The sequence below is a fragment of the Choloepus didactylus genome, chromosome 22 (assembly GCF_015220235.1).
Source record: "Choloepus didactylus isolate mChoDid1 chromosome 22, mChoDid1.pri, whole genome shotgun sequence".
NCBI classification, from domain to species: domain Eukaryota; kingdom Metazoa; phylum Chordata; class Mammalia; order Pilosa; family Megalonychidae; genus Choloepus; species Choloepus didactylus.
In genome coordinates this window covers 12,763,939-12,777,981 of record NC_051328.1, presented here as the reverse complement: position 1 = coordinate 12,777,981, position 14,043 = coordinate 12,763,939, and the positions used below count along the sequence as shown (strand labels likewise).

The 14,043-nt window shown below is 45.5% G+C and overlaps 1 protein-coding gene across 3 annotated transcripts in view; it reads right to left on the bottom strand.

Moving 5' to 3' along the window:
- The window catches only part of ADGRG3 (adhesion G protein-coupled receptor G3), a 38,848-nt gene extending 26,005 nt beyond the window's left edge, over positions 1-12,843 (bottom strand). For all 3 annotated transcript variants that reach the window (XM_037815588.1, XM_037815589.1, XM_037815590.1), the window contains exons 1-2: positions 12,718-12,843; positions 12,426-12,599 (exon numbers count right to left, since the gene is read on the bottom strand). In XM_037815588.1, the coding sequence (XP_037671516.1) occupies positions 12,426-12,599; positions 12,718-12,826 (283 nt within the window). In that variant the 5' untranslated portion in view covers positions 12,827-12,843. The remainder of the gene's footprint in view (positions 1-12,425; positions 12,600-12,717) is intronic.
- Positions 12,844-14,043: the final 1,200 nt, after the last annotated feature.

The window sequence follows — 14,043 nt, the reverse complement described above, 5'->3', positions numbered from 1 at the left end:
ATGAGAGAAAATGTTTGGAAACCACATATCTGATAAGGGTTTGATACCCAGAATATATAAAGAAATCCTACAACTCAACAATAAAAAGTCAAACAACCCAATTAAAAAATGGGCAAAAAACATGAATAGACATTTTTCCAAAGAGGAAATACAGATGGCTAAGAGGCATATGAAAAGATGCTCAGCTTCACTAGCTATTAGGGAAATGCAAATCAAAACCACCATGAGGTATCATCTCACACCTACTAGAATGGCAGGAAACTACAAGTGTTGGAGAGGATGTGGAGATATTGGAGCACGTTCCCTGCTGATGGGAGTGTAAATGTTACAGTCACTATGGAGGACAGTTTGGTGGTTCCTCAGGAAGCTAAGTTAAAAGTTGCCTTTCGACCCAGCAACATATACCTAGAAGAACTGAGAGCAAGGATGCAAGCAGACGTTTGCACACCGATGTTCATAGTGGCATTATTCACAATTGCTGAAAGATGCGAACAACCCAAGTGTCCATCAACAAATGAGTGGATAAAAAATGTGGTATATACATACAATGGAATGCGATTCAGCAGTAAGAAGGAACGAAGTCCTGAAGCATGTGACAACATGGATGAACCTTGAGGACATTATGTTAAGTGATATAAGTCAGGCACAAAAGGTCAAATATTGTATGATCTCACTGATATGAACTAATCATAAATGTAAACTCATAGACATAAAATATAGAATATTGGTTACCAGGATATAGAATGAGGATAGAATGGGGAGCAGTTGCTTAATATGTACAGAATGTTTAACCAGGTTGAACTTAAATATTTGGAAATGGACAGAGGTGACAGTAGCATGTTTTTGTGAGCATAATTAACAGTGCTGAATGATGTGTGAATGTGGGGGAAAGGGGAAGTTTAGAGTCATGTGTGCCATGGAAAGGAAAGTTGGAAGCTAAACATGGGAATGTATAACACAGTGAATGTTGTGGTGGACAATGTCTGTGATTAATTGTACAAATATTAAAAAGTTCCTTCATGAACTAGAGCAGATGTATGACACTATTACAAGGAATTAATAATAGAGGAGTATATGGGGGGGGATGTACCTACTGCAAACTAGGGACTACAGTCAGCAGTGATATTTTAATACTCGTTCATCAACAGCAACAAATGTACCATACCAACACTATGCGTCAACAACAGGGGGGGATAAGGGGTATGAGAGGATTTAGTTTTCTTTTTTATTTTTCTTTCTTTCCTGGGGCAATGAAAATGTTCTAAAAGTGATCTTGGGGATATAGGCACAACTATGTGATAATACCATGAGCAATTGTATACTTCCGATGGTTTGTATGTGAATATATCTCAATAAAATTGCATTAAAAAATGAACAAGAGGGAATATTCCCTCACATGCTCACAATCCTAGGTTTTGCCAGACTTTTGTTTGCCAATCTGAAAAGTAAAACTTAATCTCATTTTAATTTAAGAAGGCGTTTGAGCACAGATCTGTACATTTGCTGGCCATTCGCATCTCTTTTTTCTACAAACTGCTTTGTGGGATTCTTTACCATTTGAAGGTGCAGAGTGGAACTCCACTATCTGTGGGTAAAATGTTTCCACAGAAGGACACACCAGGAACTGTTGTGGGGGCTGCCTGGGGGAGTGTACAATGCTGGACAAAAGGTGGGCAGGGGGACATTTACCTTTCATTTTTTATACCCTTCCCTGGTGTTTGATTAAAAATTTTGCACAGAGGCGGGGCAAGATGGCAGACTGGTGAGCTGTATGTTTTAGTTACTCCTCCAGGAAAGTAGGTAGAAAGCCAGGAACTGCGTGGACTGGACACCACAGAGCAATCTGACTTTGGGCATACTTCATACAACACTCATGAAAATGTGGAACTGCTGAGATCAGTGAAGTCTGTAAGTTTTTGCGGCCAGGGGACCCGCGCCCCTCCCTGCCAGGCTCAGTCCCGTGGGAGGAGGGGCTGTCAGCTCCAGGAAGGAGAAGGGAGAACTGCAGAGGCAGCCCTTACTGGAAACTCATTCTACTGATCCAAACTCCAACCATAGATAGACTGAGACCAGACACCAGAGAATCTGAGAGCAGCCAGCCCAGCAGAGAGGAGACAGGCATAGAGAAAAAAAACAACACGAAAAACTCCAAAATAAAAGCGGAGGATTTTTGGAGTTCTGGTGAACATAGAAAGGGGAAGGGCCCTGAGGCGCATATGCAAATCCCGAAGAAAAGCTGATCTCTCTGCCCTGTGGACCTTTCCTTAATGGCCCTGGTTGCTTTGTCTCTTAGCATTTCAATAACCCATTAGATCTCTGAGGAGGCCCTTTTTTTTTTTTTAATCCTTTTTTCTTTTTCTAAAACAATTACTCTAAGAAGCCCAATACAGAAAGCTTCAAAGACTTGCAATTTGGGCAGGTCAAGTCAAGAGCAGAACTAAGAGACCTCTGAGACAAAAGGCAATAATCCAGTGGCTGAGAAAATTCACTAAACAACACAACTTCCCAAGAAAAGGGGGGTGTCCGCTCACAGCCATCATCCTGGTGGACAGGAAACACTCCTGCCCATCACCAGCCCCATAGCCCAGAGCTGCCCCACACAACCCAGTGTGACGGAAGTGCTTCAAATAACAGGCACACACCACAAAACTGGGCATGGACATTAGCCTTCCCTGCAACCTCAGCTGATTGTCCCAGAGCTGGGAAGGTGGAGCAGTGTGAATTAACAAAGCCCCATTCAGCCATCATTTCAGCAGACTGGGAGCCTCCCTACACAGCCCAGCAGCCCAGAACTGCCCTGGGGGGACGGCACTCACCTGAGACATAGCACAGTCATCCCTCAACAGAGGACCCGGGGTGCATGGCCTGGAAGAGGGGCCCACTTGCAAGTCTCAGGAGCCATACGCCAATACCAAGGACTTGTGGGTCAGTGGCAGAGACAAACTGTGGCAGGACTGAACTAAAGGATTAGACTATTGCAGCAGCTTTAAAACTCTAGGATCACCAGGGAGATTTGATTGTTAGAGCCACCCCCACTCCCTGACTGCCCAGAAACACGCCCCACATACAGGGCAGGCAACACCAACTACACACGCAAGCTTAGTACACCAATTGGACCCCACAAGACTCACTCCCCCACTCACCAAAAAGGCTAAACAGGGGAGAACTGGCTTGTGGAGAACAGGTGGCTCGTGGACACCACCTGCTGGTTAGTTAGAGAAAGTGTACTCCACGAAGCTGTAGATCTGATAAATTAGAGATAAGGACTTCAATTGGTCTACAAATCCTAAAAGAACCCTATCAAGTTCAGCAAATGCCATGAGGCCAAAAACAACAGAAAATTATAAAGCATATGAAAAAACCAGACGATATGGATAACCCAAGCCCAAGCACCCAAACCAAAAGCTCAGAAGAGACACAGCACCTAGAGCAGATACTCAAAGAACTAAAGATGAACAATGAGACCATAGTACGGGATATGAAGGAAATCAAGAAGACCCTAGAAGAGCATAAAGAAGACATTGCAAGACTAAATAAAAAAATGGATGATCTTATGGAAATTAAAGAAACTGTTGACCAAATTAAAAAGATTCTGGACACTCATAGTACAAGACTAGAGGAAGTTGAACAACGAATCAGTGACCTCGAAGATGACAGAATGGAAAATGAAAGCATAAAAGAAAGAATGGGGAAAAAAATTTGAAAAAATCGAAATGGACCTCAGGGATATGATAGATAATATGAAACGTCCGAATATAAGACTCATTGGTGTCCCAGAAGGGGAAGAAAAGGGTAAAGGTCTAGGAAGAGAATTCAAAGAAATTGTTGGGGAAAACTTCCCAAATCTTCTAAACAACATAAATACAAAAATCATAAATGCTCAGCGAACTCCAAATAGAATAAATCCAAATAAACCCACTCCGAGACATATACTGATCACACTGTCAAACACAGAAGAGAAGGAGCAAGTTCTGAAAGCAGCAAGAGAAAAGCAATTCACCACATACAAAGGAAACAGCATAAGACTAAGTAGTGACTACCCAGCAGCCACCATGGAGGCGAGAAGGCAGTGGCACAATATATTTAAAATTCTGAGTGAGAAAATTTTCCAGCCAAGAATACTTTATCCAGCAAAGCTCTCCTTCAAATTTGAGGGGGAGCTTAAATTTTTCACAGACAAACAAATGCTGAGAGAATTTGCTAACAAGAGACCTGCCCTACTGGAGATACTAAAGGGAGCCCTACAGACAGAGAAACAAAGAAAGGACAGAGAGACTTGGAGAAAGGTTCAGTACTAAAGAGATTCGGTATGGGTACAATAAAGGATATTAATAGACAGAGGGGAAAAATATGACAAACATAAACCAAAGGATAAGATGGCTGATTCAAGAAATGCCTTCACGGTTATAACGCTGAATGTAAATGGATTAAACTCCCCAATTAAAAGATATAGATTCGCAGAATGGATCAAAAAAAATGAACCATCAATATGTTGCATACAAGAGACTCATCTTAGACACAGGGACACAAAGAAACTGAAAGTGAAAGGATGGAAAAAAATATTTCATGCAAGCTACAGCCAAAAGAAAGCAGGTGTAGCAATATTAATCTCAGATAAAATAGACTTCAAATGCAGGGATGTTTTGAGAAACAAAGAAGGCCACTACATATTAATAAAAGGGGCAATTCAGCAAGAAGAAATAACAATCGTAAATGTCTATGCACCCAATCAAGGTGCCACAAAATACATGAGAGAAACACTGGCAAAACTAAATGAAGCAATTGATGTTTCCACAATAATTGTGGGAGACTTCAACACATCACTCTCTCCTATAGATAGATCAACCAGACAGAAGACCAATAAGGAAATTGAAAACCTAAACAATCTGATAAATGAATTAGATTTAACAGACATATACAGGACATTACATCCCAAATCACCAGGATACACATACTTTTCTAGTGCTCACGGAACTTTCTCCAGAATAGATCATATGCTGGGACATAAAACAAGCCTCAATAAATTTAAAAAGATAGAAATTATTCAAAGCACATTCTCTGACCACAGTGGAATACAATTAGAAATCAATAACCATCAGAGACTTAGAAAATTCACAAATACCTGGAGGTTAAACAACACACTCCTAAACAATCAGTGGGTTAAAGAAGAAATAGCAAGAGAAATTGCTAAATATATAGAGACGAATGAAAATGAGAACACAACATACCAAAACCTATGGGATGCAGCAAAAGCAGTGCTAAGGGGGAAATTTATAGCACTAAACGCATATATTAAAAAGGAAGAAAGAGCCAAAATCAAAGAACTAATGGATCAACTGAAGAAGCTAGAAAATGAACAACAAACCAATCCTAAACCAAGTAGAAGAAAAGAAATCACAAGGATTAAAGCAGAAATAAATGACATAGAGAACAAAAAAACGATAGAGAGGATAAATATCACCAAAAGTTGGTTCTTTGAGAAGATCAACAAGATTGACAAGCCCCTAGCTAGACTGACAAAATCAAAAAGAGAGAAGACCCATATAAACAAAATAATGAATGAAAAAGGTGACATAACTGCAGATCCTGAAGAAATTAAAAAAATTATAAGAGGATACTATGAACAACTGTATGGCAACAAACTGGATAATGTAGAGGAAATGGACAATTTCCTGGAAACATATGAACAACCTAGACTGACCAGAGAAGAAATAGAAGACCTCAACCAACCCATCACAAGCAAAGAGATCCAATCAGTCATCAGAAACCTTCCCACAAATAAATGCCCAGGGCCAGATGGCTTCACAGGGGAATTCTACCAAACTTTCCAGAAAGAACTGACACCAATCTTACTCAAACTCTTTCAAAACATTGAAAAAAATGGAACACTACCTAACTCATTTTATGAAGCTAACATCAATCTAATACCAAAACCAGGCAAAGATGCTACAAAAAAGGAAAACTACCGGCCAATCTCCCTAATGAATATAGATGCAAAAATCCTCAACAAAATACTTGCAAATCGAATCCAAAGACACATTAAAAAAATCATACACCATGACGAAGTGGGGTTTATTCCAGGCATGCAAGGATGGTTCAACATAAGAAAATCAATCAATGTATTACAACACATTAACAAGTCAAAAGGGAAAAATCAATTGATCATCTCAATAGATGCTGAAAAAGCATTTGACAAAATCCAACATCCCTTTTTGATAAAAACACTTCAAAAGGTAGGAATTGAAGGAAACTTCCTCAACATGATAAAGAGCATATATGAAAAACCCACAGCCAGCATAGTACTCAATGGTGAGAGACCGAAAGCCTTCCCTCTAAGATCAGGAACAAGACAAGGATGCCCACTGTCACCACTGTTATTCAACATTGTGCTGGAAGTGCTAGCCAGGGCAATCCGGCAAGACAAAGAAATAAAAGGCATCCAAATTGGAAAAGAAGAAGTAAAACTGTCATTGTTTGCAGATGATATGATCTTATATCTAGAAAACCCTGAGAAATCGACGATACAGCTACTAGAGCTAATAAACAAATTTAGCAAAGTAGCGGGATACAAGATTAATGCACATAAGTCAGTAATGTTCCTATATGCTAGAAATGAACAAACTGAAGAGACACTCAAGAAGAAGATACCATTTTCAATAGCAACTAAAAAAATCAAGTACCTAGGAATAAACTTAACCAAAGATGTAAAAGACCTATACAAAGAAAACTACGTAACTCTACTAAAAGAAATAGAAGGGGACCTTAAAAGATGGAAAAATATTCCATGTTGATGGATAGGAAGACTAAATGTCATTAAGATGTCAATTCTACCCAAACTCATCTACAGATTCAATGCAATCCCAATCAAAATTCCAACAACCTACTTTGCAGACTTGGAAAAGCTAGTTATCAAATTTATTTGGAAAGGGAAGATGCCTCGAATTGCTAAAGACACTCTAAAAAAGAAAAACGAAGTGGGAGGACTTACACTCCCTGACTTTGAAGCTTATTATAAAGCCACAGTTGCCAAAACAGCATGGTACTGGCACAAAGATAGACATATAGATCAATGGAATCGAATTGAGAATTCAGAGATAGACCCTCAGATCTATGGCCGACTGATCTTTGATAAGGCCCCCAAAGTCACTGAACTGAGTCATAATGGTCTTTTCAACAAATGGGGCTGGGAGAGTTGGATATCCATATTCAAAAGAATGAAAGAGGACCCCTACCTCACCCCCTACACAAAAATTAATTCAAAATGGACTAAAGATCTCAATATAAAAGAAAGTACCATAAAACTCCTAGAAGATAATGTAGGAAAACATCTTCAAGACCTTGTATTAGGCGGCCACTTCCTAGACTTTACACCCAAAGCACAAGCAACAAAAGAGAAAATAGATAAATGGGAACTCCTCAAGCTTAGAAGTTTCTGCACCTCAAAGGAATTTCTCAAAAAGGTAAAGAGGCAGCCAACTCAATGGGAAAAAAATTTTGGAAACCATGTATCTGACAAAAGACTGATATCTTGCATATATAAAGAAATCCTACAACTCAATGACAGTAGTACAGACGGCCCAATTATAAAATGGGCAAAAGATGTGAAAAGACAGTTCTCTGAAGAGGAAATACAAATGGCCAAGAAACACATGAAAAAATGTTCAGCTTCACTAGCTATCAGAGAGATGCAAATTAAGACCACAATGAGATACCATCTAACACCGGTTAGAATGGCTGCCATTAAATAAACAGGAAACTACAAATGCTGGAGGGGATGTGGAGAAATTGGAACTCTTATTCATTGTTGGTGGGACTGTATAATGGTTCAGCCACTCTGGAAGTCAGTCTGGCAGTTCCTTAGAAAACTAGATATAGAGCTACCATTCGATCCAGCGATTGCACTTCTCAGTATATACCCGGAAGATTGGAAAGCAGTGACACGAACAGATATCTGCACGCCAATGTTCATAGCAGCATTATTCACAATTGCCAAGAGATGGAAACAACCCAAATGTCCTTCAACAGATGAGTGGATAAATAAAATGTGGTATATACACACGATGGAATACTACGCGGCAGTAAGAAGGAACGATCTCGTGAAACATATGACAACATGGATGAACCTTGAAGACATAATGCTAAGCGAAATAAGCCAGGCACAAAAAGAGAAATATTATATGCTACCACTAATGTGAACTTTGAAAAATGTAAAACAAATGGCTTATAATGTAGAATGTAGGGGAACTAGCAGTAGAGAGCAATTAAGGAAGGGGGAACAATAATCCAAGAAGAACAGATAAGCTATTTAACGTTCTGGGGATGCCCAGGAATGACTATGGTCTGTTAATTTCTGATGGATATAGTAGGAGCAAGTTCACAGAAATGTTGCTATATTAGGTAACTTTCTTGGGGTAAAGTAGGAACATGTTGGAAGTTAAGCAGTTATCTTAGGTTAGTTGTCTTTTTCTTACTCCCTTTTTATGGTCTCTTTGAAATGTTCTTTTATTGTATGTTTGTTTTCTTTTTAACTTTTTTTTCATACAGTTGATTTAAAAAAGAAGGGAAAGTTAAAAAAAAAAAAAAAGAAAAACAAGGAAAAAAAAAAAAGATGTAGTGCCCCCTTGAGGAGCCTGTGGAGAATGCAGGGGTATTCACCTACCCCACCTCGATGGTTGCTAACATGACCACAGACATAGGGGACTGGTGGTTTGATGAGTTGAGCCCACTACCACAGGATTTACCCTTGGGAAGACGGTTGCTGCAAAGGAGAGGCTAGGCCTCCCTATGGTTGTGCCTAAGAGCCTCCTCCCGAATGCCTCTTTGTTGCTCAGATGTGGCCCTGTCTCTCTAGCTAAGCCAACTTGAAAGGTGAAATCACTGCCCTCCCCCCTACATGGGATCAGACACCCAGGGGAGTGAATCTCCCTGGCAACATGGAATATGACCCCTGGGGAGGAATGTAGACCTGGCATCGTGGGACGGAGAACATCTTCTTGACCAAAAGGGGGATGTGAAAGGAAATGAAATAAGCTTCAGTGGCAGAGAGATTCCAAAAGGAGCCGAGAGGTCACTCTGGTGGGCACTCTTATGCACACTTTAGACAACCCTTTTTAGGTTCTAAAGAATTGGGGTAGCTGGTGGTGGATACCTGAAACTATCAACTACAATCCAGAACCCATGAATCTCGAAGACAGTTGTATAAAAATGTAGCTTATGAGGGGTGACAATGGGATTGGGAAAGCCATAAGGACCATACTCCACTTTGTCTAGTTTATGGATGGATGAGTAGAAAAATAGGGGAAGGAAACAAACAGACAAAGGTACCCAGTGTTCTTTTTTACTTCAATTGCTCTTTTTCACTCTAATTATTATTCTTGTTATTTTTGTGTGTGTGCTAATGAAGGTGTCAGGGATTGATTTGGGTGATGAATGTACCACTATGTAATGGTACTGTAAACAATCGAAAGTACGATTTGTTTTGTATGACTGCGTGGTATGTGAATATATCTCAATAAAATGAAGATTAAAAAAAAAAAGTAGCTTAAGAGGGGTGACAATGTGATTGGGAAAACCATGTGGATCACACTCCCCTTTGTCCAGTGTATGGATGGATGAGTAGAAAAATGGGGGCAAAAAAAAAAAAAAGCACCCAGTGTTCTTTTTTACTTTGTTCTTTTTCACTTTAATTTTTATTCTTATTATTTTTGTGTGTGGTAATGAAAATGTTCAGAAATTTATTTTGGTGATGAATGTACAACTATATAATGGTACTGTGAACAACTGAATGTAAGCTTTGTATTACTGCATGGTATGTGAATATATCTCAATAAAAATTGAATTAAAAAAAGAAAAAAAAATGATACTGAAGGTACATGAAAAAAAAAATTTTGCACAGTACTACTTGCAAAACTTAAAAAAAAAAAGAAAACTAGTTAATTTTTAATCATTAAGATGAAAATAAAATAAAGACAAAGATAAAACAAATTTAGAATAAATGTATGATTAAAAAAGTAAGAGTGGATTTTCTAATATTTAGATCTATATATGGACAATGTTTTAATTTGCCTATAAAAGAACTTCAAATTTCTATTAGATTGTAAAGATATTCATGATACACCATTGAAGGGGAAAAAGCAAATGATAGGTGAACATGTACATGAAATCATCCACATTTGCTTTTTTAAATAAAAGGGAGACAGAGAGAGAGGAGAGTAGGGAAGAAGAGAGAAAAAGAGAAAGAGGGAAGAAGGGAGGGGAGAGCAGGGGAGAAAATTGTCAACTGGAAGGGAGGTGCCATTCTCTTTGTAATCCCAACCCTTTGAATGCCAAGGGCTTACAGATGGGTGCTGGGTGCTGGGTGCTGGTGGCCCGTGGTGGGTGAGAACACAGCCTCCCTCCTGATCCGCTGTGAAATTTCAGAGCAGCCATGCATGTGACGCTCTTGGCAAGAAACTAGCACAGAGCAGATTATTAAACGGTGTGCGTGTGCTCATTTACGGACGTCTTTGGAAGACCCTGACCTAGGTGCACGTGAGGGACGCTGCCCTCCGCCCTCCGACCCGCGTGCTCCCACCCCCACCCGGCTCTCTGCCCCACAGGCCGCCGCGGGGGGGGCCGCAGGCTCGCTCTGGCTTCCGGCGCCGCAGGCAAGAGGCCCGGGGGCAGGGGGCGGGGCGGGGGCGGGGCGGGCGTTGGCTCCGCCCCCGCCCCGCTCTTCCAGCCAGTGGCCCCAGCCTGTTCTCCCCAGTTCTGGGGACCGCCTCCTGCCTCCCGCCCCCGGCCCTCCAGGCCTCGCGTCGCTGAGAGCTTCCTTAGGGGACAGGTTTCGCTTGCCCTTCCGACACCTTTGTCCTTTTATTAAAGCTCCTCCAGGGCCCGTCCGAGGCCGGGTCAGTCTCCTGCTGGGCCCTGACTGCCCGGCCCCCACATGCTGAGCTCCCACCTCACCCTCGGGCTGCCTTTGAGGCGCTGTGTTACTCTGCTAGACTGAGAGCCCCTGAGGGCAGGACCCCGTGGCACCCCAGCACCCCAGTCCAGGGCTCCCCACAGCTCTCTGAATGAATGAATGAGTGAACGAACGAGGAGCTGAATGAATGGCGACTAACCTGCAAATGTCCACAAAGGAGGGAGCACTACCTCGACAGGTAGATGTAAATTTCTCGAGGCTCGTTACACGTTCACACGGCTGGTGCCTTGCCAGAGCCAGCCCACCCACATCGCCACAGGGTAATCGAATCCTCTGGGAATAGCCTCAAAGCCCTGGCCGGAGTTACAGCTTTTGTGGAGGACGCAGTGTTCTTCGAACAGTGCCGCCTCACCCCACTGGGTAATGATAAGTTAATTAATTTGATTAACCCAGCAAGTGTCTGGGTCTGTACCAGTCCTCCCCAAGCCACTAAAGAGATAGTTGCCGTTTTCTACCCTTTTTCTGAGCAAGGAACTGACCTCTCCCAACATTTGCCAGAAGCAGAGTTCTTCGAAGCGCAAAGAGGTTGGTCACTGTGCCCAAAGTCACACGGCCAGGCACCAGGACGTGGGGGCTGATTCAATTCCACGTTTCTCTGCCTCCAGAGCACCGGGCCGTTAGCTCCATGGGCAGGATACAGGGGAGACAGACGCCGAGACACGCAGACACACAGACCACTCACTGAATCAAGGGCAAGGCAAGGACAGGCTGTGGGAGGCGGGCACCACAGGGAGCACTGATCTCCGTCTCCTGAGGGCATGGCCACAGACTGCTCAGAGGCGGCCGAGAAGACTAGGGCCAGCAGGCCGGGTCGGGGGAGGTGATGGAGAGGGCAGGGGCCGGGGGCTCAGCTGCTGGGTGACCATGGCCTTTGTGCGCCGGGTGGAGCGAGGAGACGGCACGAGTTTCGTTCCCAGCTTGTGTAATTGAGGATGTGGGGCCATTTGCTGAGTTGGGGAGTGGGCAGCCAGTGTGGGGGTGTGGAAGGGTGGAGGGGGCCAGACGAAGGGGGTGGGGAGGGACAGTGCAACCCTGCCTGGCCTCAGCTTCCAGAGGGCCCCATCCCCCTTCCCAGGAGGTCAGAGGCCAGCCGGAGAACAGCTTGTCCAGGGCCCACCATGTCACAGAGCCAGGCCTGCCAGGGAACCACAGCTCGGGCTGGGAGAGCAGGGGGTGCTCTCCATCACCCCACCCCCGACTCCACCCGCTCCAGGGCACGGTGGGGAAACCAAGAGACCCCACCCTGATCCCAGTCTACCAGGATGGCAAGACCAACCTGGAGGGTCCAGGTTAGCGGAGAGGGAGGTGAGCAGTCAGGGCTGCTCCTCAGGGGGCGTGGCCTAGATACCCCCACCCCCACCTCTTTCCTGCCCTGGGCTCTCCCTTCCCCTCCCCCCCCACCTGGCCCCTGAGCAGGGCAGGTCTCCCAGGCTTGACAGAGGAGGAATGAGGAGCTCACCTGAGGCCACAAGCAGGAGAAGCAGGAGCCCGAGGCCCCCGAGCACCGCCATCCTTGTCCAGCCTTTCCCACACTGGCGGGAACCCCACAACCGTCTGGCCGTCTGGTCCCAGGCTCTGCCGTAAGGCCGTCCCCGCCCCATCGCTGCTTCCTGTAGCCTCTTTCTCACCCTTCCTGCCCAGTGGCGCCATCGCGATCGGTTGGGTTGTGAAAGGTGAGTATGGGGAACTGGGAAGGGTTCCCAGGCTTGCCCCCCCCCATGACCACCTGCAGAGGGAGCTGCTAGACCCACCAGGGCGCTGCATCCAGGGCCCCCTGGGTGGGTGCTGTGGGGCTGGGGTCCAGTGGTCCAGAGGCCTAGAGTCTTCCGTGCAGAGCAACACTGGCAAGTGGCGATGCATACAGGCTTTGGGGTTGGACACAGCTGGCTCAGACCTCTCCTCTCACAAGCTGGGGGCTCAATGGAGCCTGGGCTCCCCTGGGCCGAGAGCTGGGTCCCAGTCTCCTCTGTAAAGCAGAGACCACAAATGGTGCTGCTTTCCAGGGCTAGGTCCGAGGTGAGGGGAGCCGGGCTCAGGGCCTGGCCGCAGGAATGAGGATGGAGACAGACTGGGGCTCACCCTGCTTGAGCCCATGCCTGCCGGGGCCTGGGGGGAGATGGTGAGATGGCAGGGGCACAGGAGCGTGACCTCTGGAGTTGGCCAGGCCTGGACTCACAGCCATCTGGCCACTTCCTGGCCAGGTGGCCTTGCGTGAGCTGTCCACTGCTCGGAGCCTCCAGGCGGTGGCCCCCGGAGATGGTGCAAGCGGTGCGTGCAGCCTTGTGCAGCCCGGGGGCATGACCATGGTCATCACTACTGTTTTAGGATTATCATTTCTATGAGGTTACTGCCCTCATCTTCCGGCTGGTCGTGGGTGACCAGGGCAGGAAGCAGAGGCAGCCAACACACATGGGGAGGGGCGGGGAGGCCCTCACTCTGGTGGCCCCAAGGAAGCTGTGTGGATAAGGCCAGGCTGGGTGCAGTCCCACAGCCATTCTGAGAACAGAAGATGAAGGGTTCCACCAACCAGGCCCACATCACCACCTCCCCTCGGCCCCACAGGACCACAGTCAGCCCTGCTCCACATCGGGGTCTAACTGGCCAACTGCCCGGCCCCTGCTGGCCTCTATTTTCCCTTCCTCTCACATGGTGTCCAGACAGGACTCAGGCCCCCGCTGGCCCTCTGGGCCTAGGGAGGGCTGAAGAGGGAATGTCGGGGTCACTCACAGAGTGTGGGGAGGACAGTGGGAATCTGTCAAGGAGCAGCAGGTCAGAACCCAGGGGTTCCTGAAGCCCAGGCACTTCTGCTGCCGGGAAGGCTGGGGAGGGCGGATGGGAACCATGGGGCCTGCACCTGCTCCCCACCCAGCCAGCCTCCCCTGGCCTGCTGGCCTCCCTCTCAGCTTCAACTCCAGGAGGTGAGGTGGTGGACAAGGGCTTTGTAGACTGTGACGTGCAGGGTCCACCCCGGAACCGGCCCTGGCCCTCAGAAGGGCTCACTTGTGCCTGTGTGTGAAGGGCCTGGAGATAGGACACAGAGCATCCAGAACACTGGGAAAGCCGGGCTGGGGAACTGG